Consider the following 18,215-nt stretch of genomic DNA (forward strand, 5'->3'; position numbering starts at 1 on the left):
TACACCATGTTCATGGTTATAATTGGGCATTTATAACACTCACCCTGAGGTTGCTGATGTTTTTACCTCCCCTGCATCATCTGGTCTTTTCTCTACATCATTTTACCCATTGTCAAGGATACTGCTCCTCCACTCTAAACCAATGTTAAAAATAAATGTGCCAAAAATGCATTTTTCCCCTAGTAATTGTCAAATAAAAAATACGTTGCCACAAAAGAAATATTCTATACTTTTCAACCATTTAGTGATACAGGTGCATGGCTGGTTAATTGGGGGGCGAACAAATCTCCATTAAAAGTAAAGTAGCCACCAAACTCTTGTTTCTGCTTACACCCAGCAAAAGGATTTTAGCAAGCCTTGATCGCAAGCAACCGTATATAAAAAAAACAAATACAGAAAATAACAGGTAGTTTATTTTCAAGGAGGAATGTTGGGTCTTATCCAATGTCTAGAGGGGCATAAATGGAACAATCTGGCCTAGAAGTCTCATGGGCGAACTCCGCTGGTTAACTTTGGGCAAATCCACCTTCTCAGAAGACTAAAAAGCAGACCCACATTGGGTGCAGTATTTTATGTGGTTCACATTAGCTTTCTGATTATTAGAGACAGCAAAAGATTAGTCTCTGTAGATGTCCACCAAATTAAGAACAAACTGGGAAAGATTAATTCAGAGAATTAAAAAAAAAAAAAAGCCTGCTCATTTCACTTACGCAAGAGGCATAGCAGAACTCAAATCCATCTGGGCTTATTAACATTTAGGGAGATTAAAGAAAACCATATTTCTGCAGACAGCCTTCTCCCTAAGGAAACAACCTCATATGTTTCCCTCATTTAACTATAAACATCAAGCAAGTAGATTCTCTTTGCAAAACAGATTAACAGGTCTAAACATAAGTGGAGAATTGACCATTTAAAAAGTTTGACTAAATACATTTTAAAACATTTCTGAAAATTCCAGCTTTCAAATGCCTCAATGCCCAACATCCCAGGCCAGCTTCAGTTAAAAGAAGGCCCCTCACTCTTTACTGAACATTAACTTGGGTTATGAAAAGAAGTAACTGAGGTTAAGGCATTGCTTGCACTGTCCAACGAACCCCCCAGTCCTGCATTTTATGAACTCCCTTAAACGCAGTACAATTGAGTCAGCTCAAACAAATTAAATTGTGACCAACACCTAGCATTTCGGCACTATGAAGAGAAGCCTTCAAAAGGTCAATGGAAGGCTTTTAGGGAAGCCCAACAAATCCCAAAGGGACATGCACATGTCAGAAGCAAGTCTCAAAACTGTATGTTAAGTTATGTTCGCACATTCTAGGCTACACAAACTTTGTTCAGGGAAAGGATTCAATCAAGCCCAGGATACTCACGTGATAGATGACCAAACCTCACTACTCCCAAGCTTAGATTGCTCAGTAGCAGAAAAAAGGGACTTGCACTAGAACTTCAAGGAGACCGTAGTTTGCCATTAAACTGGGCAGAATCCAGTTGCCAGGACCATTCATGGTGGCACCTCAGCAAAATACATTGAAAATGGCCTTCTATTGGACTGAGGACAAGATTTAAGTATATTCCTGTGACCACAGGGTGTCAAAATAAGAGACCCATTCAATGACAACTATCATCTAACCACATGGATACCCCAAGATCCTTAAAAGCAATGCACTACATTCCAAATACAGCCTTCAATTTTATCTGCTTGAGAAGAAAGCAAAGACAATGCTGCCAGCATTTGGTAGTGGATATTTGTGCAGATACAAACTGAAGTTAACCTACGAATTGTGCTCACAGAATTTGGAAAGAAACAGCCAAAAGGCCAATTAAAATCTGATCTCTAGTTTCCGGAAAGGAAACCGTGCGGGCACCTTTTCAGTGTTAAAAAAAACAAAAAAACAGGGGGACATTTAAAACGAATTAATAAAATGTTGGGTGCAGATCACTTGCCTTCTATACAAAGAATTGGCCGAACAATTTTCAAATTAATATTTTTCAAATCCATACCAGTTGGTCCAGGCTAAGAGTGGCTGAGGGCAGGCTATTTCAAGAACATAGGGAATGCAATTATCCTGCAAAGGGGATTACCCACTGCACTTCTTGTGGAACATTGTAACACAAAGATGTAAAATGCCAATGTCCTAATGTCCGCCTTGATGACAATACCAGGCTCCAAGAAACAAACGCTTAAACACACATTATTCATTAGTAACAGTAAAGCTCTTCTCCTCCAGTGGTTTACAGATCCAGCTGCCATAGCCCATTGCTGCCAATGCTCGGACAAAGTGTTCTTTGCAGAATTGGTAGTCCAGAGCTGCATCTTTTGCTTCATTGTAGGAAGTAAAATCCAACAGTTCTTCACGGTTGTTCTTTTTGCATAGCTCTTGGTATAAACGAAAAATATGCAACTTGGAAACCCTTGAAACCTCTTGTATTGGTCTGCAGAGTAAAAAAAAAAAAGTCACTCACAGCATAAGGATTACAGATCTCAAAGTGTCCCTTCCCAGCAATAGCAGTCTGAGATCACATTAACACTACTCGCCCCATACCCACTGAACATTGCTTACCCATCTACTTTGCCCTTTGTTCCATCCAAGATTTCCACTTCAACTCCATCAGACAAGCACCAATTCACACTAGACTCCTTTGTCTTCCCAGTTTGTCTTGTTGAGTCATACACACTAACTCGGCCAACCTAATTCAAATCAAAAGAAAATAAACCGACTGAACAAACCAGACCACAGAAATGAACAATGCAAAATGAAACATTAAGGCACAGAACTATACATGGAATCAAAAGACCATGTCCCCTTCCAGTACATTTCAGCTGCATGACATGTAAATATGAATTAAATGTTATGGGGTCTTGTACTGTGTACTCATGCCATCTGCATGGTCTCTTGGAGCTCTAGCGGATCTGCAATGGAAAGGGGGTTGTTAGTGGGATTGTGAGGGAGAAGAGCAAGAGCTTTGATACGACATTGGCAGCTTCAGTTCAGAGAAACCAGTCACTGAGCATTGGTGCGTTTTCAGTTGGTAGCAGTCATGTGGTGTGATGGTGCATGATTTGGTTTCATGTTGGGTGCTGTGAAATGTGTGAGGTTTGTGGTGCAGTAGAGGTATGGCTGGGTTTAGTTCAGAGTTTGTGGGCGAGTACGCAGAATGGTGAGTATTTAGTAAAGTTAGTGTTAGAACAGTTTTTCTTAAATCCAACTAAGGGCTTCTTAAAGAACAAATTACTTACCTGTAACTGTTCTCCAGCATGGGTCTGGCATGGATTCACATGCTCATGATTATTCCCCGTCAGCAGGCTGGGAATCCTCGGTAAACTGTCTTCCTCCTATAAACCAATCAGAGCTCTGGGTCATACTACCCCCAGCCAATGACTGCCCTGTACCCAAGCCCCTCTGGCAGCCAGTGTCAGATTTGGTAGCACATAAAGTGGCAGTAGGACCAAGAGAAGAGTCGCATGGGGTAGGCGGGAGGGTTCGCATGTGAATCCATGCTGGAGCACAGTTACAGGTAAGTAACTTGTTCCTTCTCCAGCATGGAGTCTGGCATGGATTCACATGCTCATGAATAACAAAGTTACTCACCGTAGCGACTACCTTACTCTTAGTCCCCTTTCCTCTATACTTTAGGGGACATGCCGTCCTGTGGGATGGGACCGGAGCACTTGGAGACTATGGACTAGGAGTAAGGTAGTCACTACAGTGAGTAACTTTGTTATACTCCTACGTCCCGTCCCCTTTCCTCCATACTTTTGTGAGATTACCAAGCACTCGGGTGGATGGAACCTCCTTACTGAAAAAAGGTTTTAAGAAAAGCCTGGCCGAATTGAGCATCAACTCTGGAGCCCAGGTCGAAGCAGTAATGCTTACCAAATGCTGATGGGAAACCCACATAGCTCCTTTGGCAACGGTTCGATGTGCTTACAGAGCGACCAATAGCTAGGAGGCAAACAGGGGAAAGCATAAGCTTTCATGTTGACCCACAAGTTGCAAAGATGGCCACCTCTAGCGTGCCCCAATGCTGTAAAAGTTGGAGGATATTGCTGTTCATCTCACTCGTAACCAATGCTGACTGGCGACTGAATTAATCTGCGGTCACATTGAGGTGACCCGGGATGCGTTGAGCTTGGAGCCAAACCATATACTGGATGGCCCAACCCAAATTTGTATGACAAAATCCACGAGGAGAGGAGAGGAGAGTCGGACGCCCTGCTTGATGTAAAACCTTGCTACAAGGGAGGTATTCAAAATGGCCCCCATGGCCCACAGAGGTTGGGCCGCCATTATCACACACCAAGGGTGAACTGCGTCACAAGAGCAAGTGAAGCAATAGTCTCCCCAGGGAAGTCAAGGGCCTTGCGTGTAATCCTAGCCTTGAAACAAGGAACCTTGGCAGAGCCGATACTGGCAGATCAAGGGTGTTTACTCAATATGTCAGGCGCTGCCCCAGAATTAGCCTCTAGTGGAGGATCTTTGGCAGAGCCGGTATTGGAAGGTCTGTGGTACGTGACGACCTTCTTTCATTCCCTCAATAGAACTGGTATCACCACGGCCACACGGAAAGGCTTATGGATATACCGTACAGTCAGGAACCTCAATGAGGGACTCAATTCTGCTGGTGACGATTTAGCCGCAAGCAGGGGAACCTCAGATTTAACCCTGGTCTTATAGCTACCTTGAGAGGGGCCTTGAGACACGAATTGGTACAGCTAGCTCCAGATGGAGAAGCCTCAGGGCGAACCCTGGTATCAAAAGCCACAGCAGAACTGGTGTCAGCCTTAGCCCCAAATGGGGAACCTTGGAAGAAGATCCGGTATTGGGCTGCAGGGCCCCTCAGAGGAGTTTCTCGTGTGTCTCGCTGAGGCGAGACCAAAAGGAGTACCTGAAGTGTTCTGCTCCCACAGAGGACCGCAGATATATCATATGCGTGCTCCAGAAAACATCAGATATTTCATATGTGGGCTCCAGTCAGAATGTCATTTACGCATCCTGGAAGACTACCACACTGAGCCAATCGCCCTTCTGAAGAAAGGACTTTATTTGGTAGGGCGTGATCAACTTGAATTTCTCTGAAAGATCGTAGATGGTGTTCAGGCCAGCCTGGTTGAGCACTGTGAAAGGACAGCAGTACTAGCTCCTCCCTTGCTCTATGAGTACAGGTTCCCCCGCCCTGAGGTATAGAAGTTTCTGTACCTCTGCTCTGAGGGAGAGCATCCCGATCTGTCGGAAGAGAGAATTGAAGGGTGGGGGGTAGGAGAAAAGGGCAAGCGAAAACCAGCCTAAACGATGGCCAAACCCCACCAGTCTTGGGTGATGGTTTGCCACACCTCCAGACAAGACGAGATTCATCCCCCCACCGAAGTGTAGTGTGACCGACAAAAAATATCATTTGGTTATTTATCAGCAGGGAGATTTACCTGTCCCTGTAGGAGGCTGATGGCCTAGAGAAAAACTAACCACCTTGCCGCTTAAGGCGGGGCTACTAACATGAGTTTCAGATCAGTGCACACAGCGACCCTGAAAACCCCTTGATCCCAGAGAGAAACAGTCTGGGACCCTGACCTCAGTGTACATGGGGCCTTAGCTGAAGCTGTTGCCAGGACCGAAAAACAAGTCTGTTGTCCACACAACGTGGAAAACTTCTCCGCCCCAAAAGGAACGCTCCCAGCACCAGTTGTCATGAAAGTTGGTGTAAGGGAGGTATCAAAAATGGCTGCCATGGACCAAGGTGGTTGGCCCGCCATTTAGTCAACACCTGAAGAGAACTGCGTCATAGAAGAAAATGAGGAAACTATCCCCTCAGGGGACTTACACTTAGCCTTGAAACAAGGATCCTCGGCCGAGCCGGCAGAACTAGGATGTTTAGTGGACATCCTAGAAACTGACCCAGAAGTAGCCTCCAATGGAGGAACCTCAGCAGAGCCGGTACTGGAAGGCCTGTTGCCGATCACCTTTGCTCCCTCGACAGAATCGGTGCAACCACAACCCCGAGCATGGGACAGTTGAGGAATATACCCTACCGACAGGACCCTAAGAGGATCCCTCGACTCCGTTGGTACTGTATTTAGAGGAACCCTGGGTTTCAACCCGGGACATATAGCTCCCTCAAGAGGGGCCTTGAGCTGTGGCTCATGACAAGCACCAGTAACGGAGACCCGTATCAGTGTGGAAAGCTCCAGAAATGGAGACCTCAAGGCGAACTCCGAGCCACAGACAAACTGAGCTGAAGCTTAGCAGCCAAATGGTGAACCTCGGAACCACCTCCGGTTTTAGCAGGTACTCTGTGGGACCCTCAGAAGACTCTGGTATGCCCATTAGGCCCTTGGGGCACCTCAGGGGAATCCCTGGTAACAGAGCTACACAAGCCCCTCCCTGCCATGGAATACTCTCACCGAGCAGGGCTGCTCATCGCCGTCCTCATCCACTTAAGGCTCATCCCAAAGAGGCAGGAACAGAAAACTGGTCTTCCACGCCTACTGCCTCTGGTTTTAAAAGAAAAACCAAATTGGAGCGGCTGGGCCGGAACAGGAGTGAAAAGACGCTTAAAATACGTCCTCATAGGGTCAGAGTGCATGAGCATCTAAACTTCCCAAAAACATCCTCAGTCGAAGGGGTTAGGTGTCGAAGAGGAAGAAACCACGAAAGTAGGTGTAAGGGAGGTATCCAAAATGGCCACCATAGGCCACGCAGGTTGGGCCACCATTTTGACACCACCTGAAGAGAACTGTCACATGCGTAGCTTAGGCAATTGCCTCCTCAGGAGAGTCAGGGGACTTAACACTTTACCCTTACAAGGATTCTCGCCAGAGCTGGTACTGGGTGGTCTCGGATGTTTAGTCGACAGCTTTGAACCAGTTTCAAAATTAGCCTCCAACGGAGGACAAGCTGGTACCAGAGGGAATGCGGTCCGTGAAGATCCCCCCGCCACCCCACCTTTGTCCCCTCAACAGAACCAGTACCAGCACGACCCTGAGCGTAGGACGGTTGATAACAATACTTCACCGACAAAACCCTCAGAGAAGGTCTCCCAGATCTGTCAAAATAGACTTTAGCCTCCACAAGTGGAACCTCAGGTTTCAACCTGGCTACAGCGGGGAAAGCTCCAGAAACCGAGACCTCAGGGTGAAACCTGGTATCCCAGCACCCAGCAGGACTTGCATCGTGATGGTGAACCTCGGAACAATGTCCGGTACTGGGAGGTCCATCAGAACACTCGGAGGAATCTCCGGTACGCCCGTTAGGCCCTTGGGGCACCTCAGGGGAATCCCTGAGGACAGAGCTACAAGAAAGGCCCTTAAAGTACTCCCTTAAGGGGTCAGAGTGCATAAGTCTCTGAAACTTCCTGAAAAAGGCATCCTCTGACGAAGAGGCTGCCAGGAAGCGAGACTTAATGTGGTAGTGGTATCTGAGCAGGCCAGTCATAGGAAGGGCGGAAAGGATTCGCACTTCCGTATGGAAAAAGTTGTCCACAGAAATGATTCCAAGCACCCACCACCAATAGCGTGGGTATGAGGGAAGAATCCAAAATGGCCACCGTAGACCAGCGCGAAGGCACACCATTTTGTGAACATCTGAGGAGAACTGTCATGTGTAGATGAGGCAGTTGACGCCACAGATTGGTCAGGGGACTGGACTTAAAAATGTTAGCCGTGACGAGGATCCTCGGAAGACTATGGCCTTGGATGTTTACTGGACATCCTGTCCCTTGAATTAGCATCCAAAGGAGGAACCTCAGCAATGTCACCAACAGAGGAGTTATGGTCGATGACCTCTCCCTGTGCCCCCCTCAACAGAACCAGTGACTCCGCGAGCACGGGAAAGTTGAGGCATCCACTTCCCAGACAAGACCTTCACAGGCCTCTCAGTTCTGTTGGTACACACCTTAGCCTTGTTAAGAGGAACCTTGGAACAGATTCCGGTCTTAATAGCTCCCCCGAGAGTGGCCTCGAACCGTGGTTTGGTAAGAAAGCCTCGAAGCCTCAGGGTGCACCCTGGTGTCTGTGGGAAGCTCCTGACAAGGAGACCTCGGAGCGAACTCCGGTACCCAACGCCTCAGCACGACTATGCTGGTTATTAGCACCTTATTGGTGAACCTTGGATCGTGATCCGGTATAGGCAGGCTCCTCGCGGAAACCTTCAGAGAAAACCCCTGGTCCGCCCATTAGGCCTGCGAGGCACCTCAGGGAAAACCCTGGTAGCAGAGCTTTTGAAGCCCCTCCCGGACATGAAGGACCCCGGAAAAGGAGCCCCCCGGCCAGGGTGCCCTGAAAAGTAAGGAACTTACCGGGCATCTCTTCTTTCAGTCAATGAAGAGTTGAAAATGCGATGGAGGAACCTTCTGGAAGATCTCCCGCCAACAAAGCCGCAGCAGTGCCCGGACCGAAAGGGAGTTGCAGAAGAAACTCTAGTCCCAACGGTGATCCGGTCCCAGACATTCCAAGCAGAGAGAATGGGGATCTGCCCTAGCGAAGAGACGGTCGCAAGAGGAACAAATGGCAAATCCCAAACGATACGTCAGACTGAGGACTACAAGACCGCAGAATCGGAGCAGGAGAGAAAGACAACAGGAAGAAAAGGCCTTCCCAGTGATGCTAGTGCGTCTAGCCCCGACCGTGCGAAGAAAAGGGCGATGTAGGGCGATGCACAGGGTTATTGCCGCATGTGGTACCCTGCGTAAAAAGGAAACATTTTCAATTTGATGCTTTTTAACCAAAAGTGCTCTAGTCCCATCCCACAGGACGTAATGTCCCCAAAAGTATGGAGGAAAGGGGACGGGACGTAGGAGTATAAAAAATACATAGTACACATGCACAACCACGGGAGGTGGCGAAGGTTCAAGATAAGCATCTCTTACCTCCTCACCAGGCTCACCTTCAAGCGACCAGGTTGTGCAGACTCTGGAATAGCTATTGACGCAGTAGAATCTCGTGAAGGTGTACGTCGACCTCCACGTAGCCGCCCTGCAGATGTCCAGCATGGGACACCAGACAGTAACGCCATGGTTGTAGAGATCGCTCTGGTCGAATGGGCTCTTTGACGGCCAGGCAATGGTCGGGTTACCAACCGGTGACAAACTGATGCAGCCGGAGAGCCACCTGGAAATGGAAGCCTTAGAGGGCCTTCGCATGGTTAACAGGCCAAAGTTCATGAAAAGTTGGCATCTTCCGGAAACTGTGTGCGGTCCACATAGAACTTCAGCGCTCTAGCCATATCCAGCGAGTGCAAAGTCCTCTCAGCCGGTGACTAAGGCGTCGGGAAGAATACAGGTTAACACCAAGGGCTCGTTTAGATGAAAGTCTGACGGCACCTTGGGCATGGAGGGGTGCATCTATAGCACTACCCTCGTCTCGTGGAATGTCAAGTAAGGTGGTTTACATGAGCGTGCCTGGATCTCCCACTCATCGTGCGGAGGTGATGGCCACAAGAAAATCTGATTTCCACGACAAAAATTGCAGTGGCGCCGAATGCATAGGCTCGAACAGAGGACCCATGGGCCGAGTCAGCACCATAGAGTTCCCACGCACCGGCTGGAGCCTTCACTGGCGGAAACGAACAGAACAATCCTTTGACAAACTCCTTAATCAGACAGCGTGACCATACCATCAGAGATCTTGTGTAGCAGGAGATAGACGCCAGATGAACTTTGGAGGCATGAGCCAGTAAAGCAAGAGCAGATACGGCAGCACCTGCGGAGCCGTGACTCAGTATCTATCTTCTGTCTACGGCACCAAACAGCAAACCTCTTCCACTTTTGTCCATAGCATTGAAGAGTAAACAATGCTCTGGCCTTGGCAAGCACCTCCTTGCAGTCCACTGGGAGATCGTAGCCCCCAAATTCTAACGCTGCAGGAGCCAGGCCTGCAGGTTCAGCGATCCTGGGTCGTGGTGCAGAATTGCACCTCCGTCCCTGGCGAGAAGATCTGCGACCACCGGAAGTTTGACTGGAGGGGCCGCTGACATGTCGAGAAGGTCTGGGTACCATATCAGTTTCAGCCATGCCGGTGCAACGAGGATCATCCTGCACCGGGCCCATCTGAGTTGATTGACTAGTCGCAGAAGCAACGGCGGAAAAGCATACAGAAGGAGGCCGTCCCAGGGGAACGAGAATGTGTCCCCCATGCTCCCTGGCTGGATAAACCTGCGGGCAAAAATCTGGCACTTGTTCGTCGCTGTCGCAAATCGATCGATCTGGGGATTGCCCCGTATGCTGAACAGGTGATCCACTTGGTCCTGCCGAAACTCACATTGCAAGAGCGCAGCTCCCTGCTGAGGGAGTCAGCGACTGTTCTTCACTCCTGCCAGGTGAAACTGGATGAGGAACATCCCCTGGGGGACAACCCAGTGGCACAGTTCCTGCACTTCTTTGGAGCGCCGGGGAGCTGGTGCCCCCCTACTTCCTGATTTAGAACATGGTGTTGTTGGTGAAGATCCGCAACACCTTGCCCTTGAGGGACGGAAGGAAAGACTTGAGGGCCCAAAACACTGCCCGCAGCTCCAGCACGTTGAAGTGCAATGCCTTCTCCTCCGGCAGCCACAGGCCCCTTTGCGTGCAGGCGTCCAGTGTTTGTCTTTGTTTATTATTTGTGCGCGTCAGACCCGAAGGTATCAGGGCGCAGAAGGTAAGAAGGCGTACAACTTAATTTACAAAAGGTTGAGGAACACATCAAGTAGGCTTAGAGCTTGGTTGCAATAGTTGAGAAGCAGAACAGGAAAGACTGACATAAATGTGAAACAACATCAAGTCTAAGATAGCATAGGATAAACAGTATGCCAGTGCGGCATAGAGGAGATACATATGATACAGGCATATATATGTGTACACACACACACACACACGTGGGATAATAACTGGTGTGGCGTGTAAATAGTTACCTTATTCTCTAGGAGCCATTTAATCAGGTTCTGCCTGAATTTGGTAATTTGACTGGGAAGCTAGAACCTCCAATAGTGGATAGTTTGAAGCGTGGCAGTTGAAGACAGTTAGAATTGGCTAATCTCTTGGATCTGGTTGAGTTCTTCCTAGGGTTTTTACTTCTTTGGCGACTTTAATAGAGCTCCGGGCTAAATTTGTTAAGGTGAGATGCAGTGCCTAGGATGATGAGCAGTTTTATCATTGTTCAAGCAGAGACTGATTGGCCATCCATGCCTGATCGATGCTGTAAATTCCATTCACCAAGGCCAAATCCTGATCATAAGTGGTAGGAGGATCTGGGTATCTGCATAGTTAGTGTAGGTGATATCCAGATGATAAAGATCAAAAAGGGGCTTGGTGAATATATTAGACAGAGTTGGAGAGACATGATCCTTGGGGCACCCCACAAGGAATGGGAATGGGGTCTGCTGCTGCAGATGGTGAGAAAACCCTCAGTCCTATTGCTAAGGAAGGACTGCATGCATACTATGGCTTCTTTGGAGAAGTGTGCTGCTGAGTCCAGGTGGCTGTATAGGACTCCGTGGTCCACGACTTGTGAGCTCCCCATCCTTCCAGGGAGGCATCCGCCATAGCAGTCTCCTGGTAAGGTGGGGCCTGGAAATGAGCACCGCTAGACAGATGTGCACGAATTTTCCACCACCATCGTTCGACAGAAACTCCCGAGTGTGATCTTGTCCTCAAAGCTTCCTGACACTTGTATCCAGCAGGCATCGCGGAACTCCTGTAGTGGACGCATAATCAAAGGAGGTATATGCATCATGCCAAGCAGAGACTTGATGGACCTCACCCTTGTGATCTTCAGGGCCAACAACCGTTGTACCTTGCTCAAGATGGCCGCTACCCTCCCCTCTCGACGGAGACGCCAGGCACGACACTGTTGAGTCGGGCTCCCAGATACAGCGCGTCCTGCGATGAGTCAAGCAGGACTTTGCATAGTTTATCGAGAACCCCAGGTGCGTCAGGAGCTGGCCAATCCTTGCCGTGTGGATGACGGCAATGTCCTTTGAGCTTGCCCAGTCGTCCAAATAAGGGTATATGTGGATCCCTCGTAGACGCAGCTGTGCTGCCACCGGCGCCAGGCACTGGGTGAAAGCCCTTGGCGCCAACTTAAATCCCAATGGAAGGGCCTTGAACTGGTAATGTTGCCCTTGAACCACAAAGCGAAGAAACTTGCGGTGCCCCTTGTGGATGGGGATGTGAAAGTAAGCATCCTCCAGTTCCAGTGACTACAGGAAATCCCCCCTCTTCTAGCTGTCCTATATTGTGTTGAAGAGTCATCATCCAGAACTTTTGGGACCCGATGTACTTGTTCAGTCTACAATGGGCCTCCATCCGCCGGTCTTTTTGACGAGGAAGTAACGAGAGTACACTCAAGTCCCGGAGCCTCTTTGGTACGAGCTGTATCGCACCCTTTCTTAGCATGGCCCGCACCTCCAACAGTAGCTGAGGGACGTGGTTTTCCTGCCGGGCCACTGGTGGTATTCGTGGACACTAGGTTGGAACTCCAGAGTGTGTCCGTGGGGGAGAGAGTCCAGCACCCAACGGTTGGTGGAGATGGTCTGCCACACGCTGACGAAGGTCGCCAGCTGGCCTCCCACTGGGGTGCACAACGCCATGGCCGGTTCAATCCGGTTTTGACGTCAAGCGCCGCCTTGGGGGCTGTTGGGCAGAATCCTGTGCAGTGCCCTTAGGGTAGGGTGACCAGACGTCCGGGTTTTCCCAGGACAGTCCGGGGAAATCACCTGACATCCCGGGAGTTTAAGTTTATAAACCCCGTCTTGGGTTTTGACTACGGACCTTTTGGCGTTTTTTTTTTGCCGGGACCAGATTTCGAAATCCCGAAATCTGGTCCCGGCGCAACTCTTCCTGCGCGAATGGGGGCGTGAAATGCTTTTCACGCCCCCATTTCCTCCCCCTTCCCGGCGCTCTCCTCCAATGAGAGGAGTGCGCCTGTGAGCACACCCCCTCCGTGCCCACCGCAACGGGCCAACGAAACAGAAGTAGGACTTAAGTCTTGTATATTTTCTGTAGTCCTACTTCCATGGCCCATCCGGGTTTTTTTTGGTGAAAATCTGGTCACCCTACCTTAGGGACCACTACACACAATTAAGACTACAGGTGGCAGTACAAGTTTTACCTCTGGTACAAGCCTGTACTACTAGGTTGTAGTGGTAGTGGTAGCAGTAGCGGAGCAACCAGGCTCATCTCAAGAGTATATGAGCAGATTACACAAAGGGACCACAATTACTGTGGCTCAAGCAAACACTGGCTCAAGGTTTCAGGTAAAAAAATATAAGTACATTTATTTTTAAACCAATTGTTATTAACACGACACTTATATTAATTCAAAAACCACACGAAAAATATACTACAACTAACCAATTCACTTTGTACAGTTATTCGAGGTAAGTACCCTGTGTTTGAGTAGACTGGTGTTATGAAACAGAACACGTTACCGTGAATACAATTGCGATCACTTTGGACAGTTCGGTCTACTAGATAAACGCGTATCCGCGGCAAGGCATGCTACCGGAGTAAAAACGCACTTAGCACCCGATATACCCAGAGAGTTGGGGGCAAAAATCACAGGCAATATTTTGGTTAGGCAGACAGAATCGAAGAACCCAGACAGGAATTCAAGAGTCAAGGGGCCAGAGCCAAAGTCAAATGACACTCGGTGCCTGCTGTCGAGGATCACACAGTCGGACAACGTTGCAAAGAATACTTTGATATTGTCAATGTTCGGAAGCAAAAGTTATAAGGAGGGAGGGAAATGTAAGCACAAGCCTTAAAATAGAGAAAGAGGGATTGCACCCAAATTCCTCAAACAGGACACAGTAACTTTCTCAAAGAACGAAGCTGGTGCCACAGCAGTTTGTTGGTTTCCCGCAGACCCACGCTTTCCTGCAGCTTCAGCAAAGGACAATGAGGGGGTCCGCATCACAGGGACGAGGCCGGGCGCAGCGATAATGAATAAAAGGTGCGCTCCTTAAAAACAGGAGAGGTTCTTTAGGTGGCTATCCGGACCACTACAGCAGTGTGTAGCGATTTCGACCACGAAGGCAACCTCTGGCTGAAGATGAGCTGGTTATCCCCACCAGGCTCAAGGGAAGAAGATTCTGGACTGGATCTCCTCTTAGTCGTTGAAGGGTAGATAGCTCAGGACTGCAGCAGGGCTCCACCGGTACGGGGTAGTTGCAGCAGTCGACCTCTCCTCCACTTTTTGTCGGTTCCTTGTAGTTCCAGTGGCGACTTCGACTTCCAGCCCAAGAGACCTGCCTTTTATGCGCAAAACCCCCATTCACACAGCCTGGCTGTCAATCACCCAGCAGGGGGGTTGTCCAGCCCGGACAACCACCTTGCCCAATCATGTCAAAGTGCGACTTGGGTTTCCTAGGATACCCTGTGCAGGGGGTGACTACACCCCTCCCTCACATTCAGCCCACCTAGACACCCAGGCGCCTGGAGGAGGGCTTCTTGGCAGAAGTCTGCCAAAAGACAGTGAAGAAAGAAGGCAAACCTGGTTTGCTGCGCAAAGTAAAACAAGAAGGGTTTTAACAAAAAGAAATGCCTAATAAACCACATCGGAGCCAAAAGAAAAAGCATTTGGTCAAGCGGGTTTAAGTTCGAGGTTAACACAATAGCCTACAATATTACCACAGTTATATAAGATATCCGCAGTAGAAATTTAGTGGAGGAGCCTGAATAATTCTTGGCCACTGTAGAAACCACAGTCTGGAGACTGTTGGTACCACAAGCACTTTGGTGTAGAGTCCGGCACCCTGTATTTCTTCTCATAATGGTCCCTCTTCGCCGGGGCCGAGGAAGGGTTCTTCATGAGACAGCCCCTCGTCCCAAATGTCATCCAAGAGCGGGATCGAAAGCACGGTCTTACTTTGCCCCTCGCAGCGCTGTTATAGCAAACCCGGGACAAGCCGGAACAGCTCCAATGCCCTGGAGATCATGGCGTGGAACGAGCCTCTCTCATCGGGCAGCAAATATCTGGGAGGTGGAGACGGGAGCTCTCCCAACCTGCCGTCGCTGTGTCAGGATCCGTCTCATCCCTTGTGGTGAAAAGGGGGGGTGAGGGGGAGCAGGCAGGGGGGTGGGGTTCGGTGATGTAGGCGAGGGAGTTTGCAGCTTAGGCTGATCCTCCAAGCCCTTAACGCCCTGCTGCTCCTTGTCGGGTCTCCTCTTAGTCACCCTTGTCGGGATCCTTTCCATAGGGCCTGCTCGACGCATCGTTCCTCCTGGAAGGTCTGGAGGTTGGTAAGCTCCGAGGAGATCCGTGCCCTGGAGCGCTACCGTGCCCACCCTGCTCTGCAACCATGGGAGACTGTTTTGGTGAAATGATGGGCATCTTCTCCGTTGTCTTCGATGGGCTGAAAAGAGGACTCCCTCCTGACAGGCAGGGATAATCTTACCTTTGGGGCCGTGCCCTGCGGATCCGCGACAGCAGACTTCGCAAGGAATGCCACCATTCCGATGGAAGATTGGGCCTTGGCCAGATGTACCTGGACCTTCACGGCTTGGTCAAGCCCGCTGCCTTCACTTTAGGTGGGGTGGGTCCAAACCCTGCTCCGCCTTGGCATTCTCCGGAGGGCCTGTCTCTTCTCCAAGAGCTTGCCCGGATGGTCCGACTTACTCTTCTTTGAAGATCCCGAGTGCTGGCTTGTGGTTGTAGCAGTCGGGTATGCTGTACGTGCCCTGGCCACCGAGGAGCCCGTCGCAACAGCACTTGCAGTAACAGTAGACTCCGTGCTTAGCCGTATGTTGGGCCCTTGTGGGAGGAGCACCCTGAAAGGTCTTAGAAGACCGCTCTACATTCTTCTGGGCAGGGGAGGCATGCTGCCGGGACTCACCCAGAGCAGGGGCCTTGGCCTGCAGCCACTCGTTGAGACGCCTGAGCCGTTCGCCCAGCGTGCAGGGCACCATGCCCTGACAAAACGCACAGTCATCCTCCGCGTGAATCAGGTCAGAGTGGAGGCAGTAGCGGCACAGGGAATGGCCGTCACCTGAAAAGATGTTTGGCAGGCCGCAGCCTGGATAAATCTTGAACAGGGGTGCCGAGTCCTGCATCTCATCTGCCATGTCCATGCGACATAGGCCTTGAAGAAGCTTCTGGAATCCTACCAGAAGTAAACGCGACGAAATCCGCCACCAGGGGGGCTGAAGAATCCGATTAACGGGACCCGTTTTTGGAAGGTAGATTGATGGAGCTTGAGGCTCGATTGACGGAAAAAATAGAGTAAATCTTAGAAAAAGCACAAAACGCAGTAAGTGCCGAGAGCTAAGCACAAGGACTCCCAACACTTGAACGTACGGTACAAATCTGAAGATGGCTGCCAGAGGAGAGGCTAAGGTAGAGGGCAGTCATTGGCTGGGGGCAGTATGACCCAGAGACCAGTGATTGGTTGTTAGGAGAAAGTTCAGAAATGAAACTGATTTTTTATTTACCGAGGATTCCCAGCCTGATGACAGGGAATATTCATTAGCATGTGAATCCATGCCAGACCCCATGCTGGAGAAGCATCAGAACCATGTTGGTAGAAGAAATATGTTTCCCTGGAGCCCTCCGAGTCCTGAGAGGTCGGTCTCTGGCTTAGGGCCAGCATCCTCTTTTTGGGGGTCTTTACCACTGGTTTGGCCAAAGACTCCCGGCTGGGAGGAAGAGCCACTCTGGCTGCCGTCGGTGTACCCTGGACGGGGTCAGCCCCTTTCACCTTTGAAAGGGCAGCAGCCACCAACTATATAGTTGAGGACGATTTAGCCTGGATCTCCTGGGCCTTCACAGGCAGTTCGGATGCCTGGTTTTGCCGATTGGCCTTCTCCGGTTTCTCCCGCAGCTTCCTAAGGGTAGCAGACTTCCTCTTCGACAAAGAACTGAAGCGATGGCTGGAGACTGAGGCCAATGGATGAGTGCGCCCTGCCCTTCACAAGACACGCCTGCGCGGCGCACCAGAGGGGAAAAAAAAAAAAACTTGCTGTGCTTGAACCCCAAGGATGGAGAGCCCTTCAAGGACTTAGAAGCCTGCTATTGGGACCGGCCGGTCGTGGGTGAGGCATGCATGTCAGCCAGTTCCTGTTTACACCTTGGGCAGGTAGCCGGTTTTGTTGGGGGGTGTCATACTGGTGTACACGTGCTGGGGAGATACTCTATGCAACCTTTTCAGCTGAATCAGCTGCAGCCTGGTGTTAAAGGCCCCCCTTGTGTGTGGTGTCACAGAGCACTGCCCATTGATTGTGTGAGATGGTCCCTCCCGAGTCCCTCTCCCACCTTTCTTTGCATCTCAACGCCTCCCTGGGTGTAGCATTCTGGAGCGATTTATAGTGTAGATAGTGTACCTCTGCACCCATGGGAGTTCCTAATGAGATGGCATCTCGGGAAACTCTGGGGACCATTCTTTAAAGGCTGCTCTCATCCTGAAGTACTGTAGGGTGCGTTGACGCCCCCCCCTCCCATCTTTTCCTTGAACAGGGCATTAGAAACAAATTTCCCTTCTGGGAACATATCCTCCATACGTGCTATGCCCACCCCTCCCACCCCCAGTCCTGCGCCATGGATTCTATACCCCATATCGAAATACCCAGGTCAAATGGGCGGTCCTCCCCCCAACCTCTTCATTGCTCTATTCCAGGCATGTATTGTACATGCTACCGGGACAAATGACCATCTGTCGTGGGACTTGCCGGAGATCAACAAGCCCTGAAGTGAGAATGGTTGTACCGAGCCGCACTCTATCTGAACATGGGGAGTCAGCTGAGCCCCGCTCATCCAGAATCTTGTTAAGGTCAGTTGGGCCACCAGGAAGTAGAGTTCCACATCTGGTGCCCCGACCCCTCCCTTGTCCCATGGCTGTGCAAGTGTTTCTCACCCTATATGTGGGCTTTTAGGAAACCATGTTAATTTCCTCAGCTGTGAGCGCACCTCCCGGAAGAATCCCACCCCAGGCCGGGATATTTTGGAAGATATACAGGAGCTTACGGGCATTATCATTTTAGCGATCTTATTCTCCCAAGGAGAAAGTGATAGCCTGCACAATCTCTCTACACTGGACCTCAGTGTACACAGGTATTTAATGTGGTTGTTCAGCAGTGGCCCTGCTTCCCTGGACACCCAGGTATGTGACCACCCATTGCCGTGGGTGTCAAGGGGTCAAGTTGTGCTTTCATTAAGCGGGAAGAGAAGATTTAGATTTATTGATCCGGAGGGCCGATGCCTTCTCAAACCCCTCTATCTCACGGGACAATGGAGCTGTTTATGGGGTCAATATATACTA

General features: G+C 49.9%; 1 protein-coding gene across 2 annotated transcripts in view; it reads right to left on the reverse strand.

Moving 5' to 3' along the window:
- Positions 1–391: 391 nt before the first annotated feature.
- The window catches only part of ADAR (adenosine deaminase RNA specific), a 338,180-nt gene continuing 320,356 nt past the window's right edge, over positions 392–18,215 (reverse strand). Inside the window, exons 14-15 of one of the 2 annotated variants that reach the window (XM_069652057.1) lie at positions 2,559–2,686; positions 392–2,430 (exon numbers count right to left, since the gene is read on the reverse strand). In XM_069652057.1, coding sequence (XP_069508158.1) covers positions 2,190–2,430; positions 2,559–2,686 — 369 coding nt within the window. In that variant the 3' untranslated portion in view covers positions 392–2,189. The remainder of the gene's footprint in view (positions 2,431–2,558; positions 2,687–18,215) is intronic. The other variant, XM_069652051.1, reaches the window with a different exon arrangement.

The sequence above is a fragment of the Ambystoma mexicanum genome, chromosome 1p (assembly GCF_040938575.1).
Source record: "Ambystoma mexicanum isolate Mex_15411 chromosome 1p, UKY_AmexF1_1, whole genome shotgun sequence".
Taxonomy (NCBI): Eukaryota; Metazoa; Chordata; class Amphibia; order Caudata; family Ambystomatidae; genus Ambystoma; species Ambystoma mexicanum.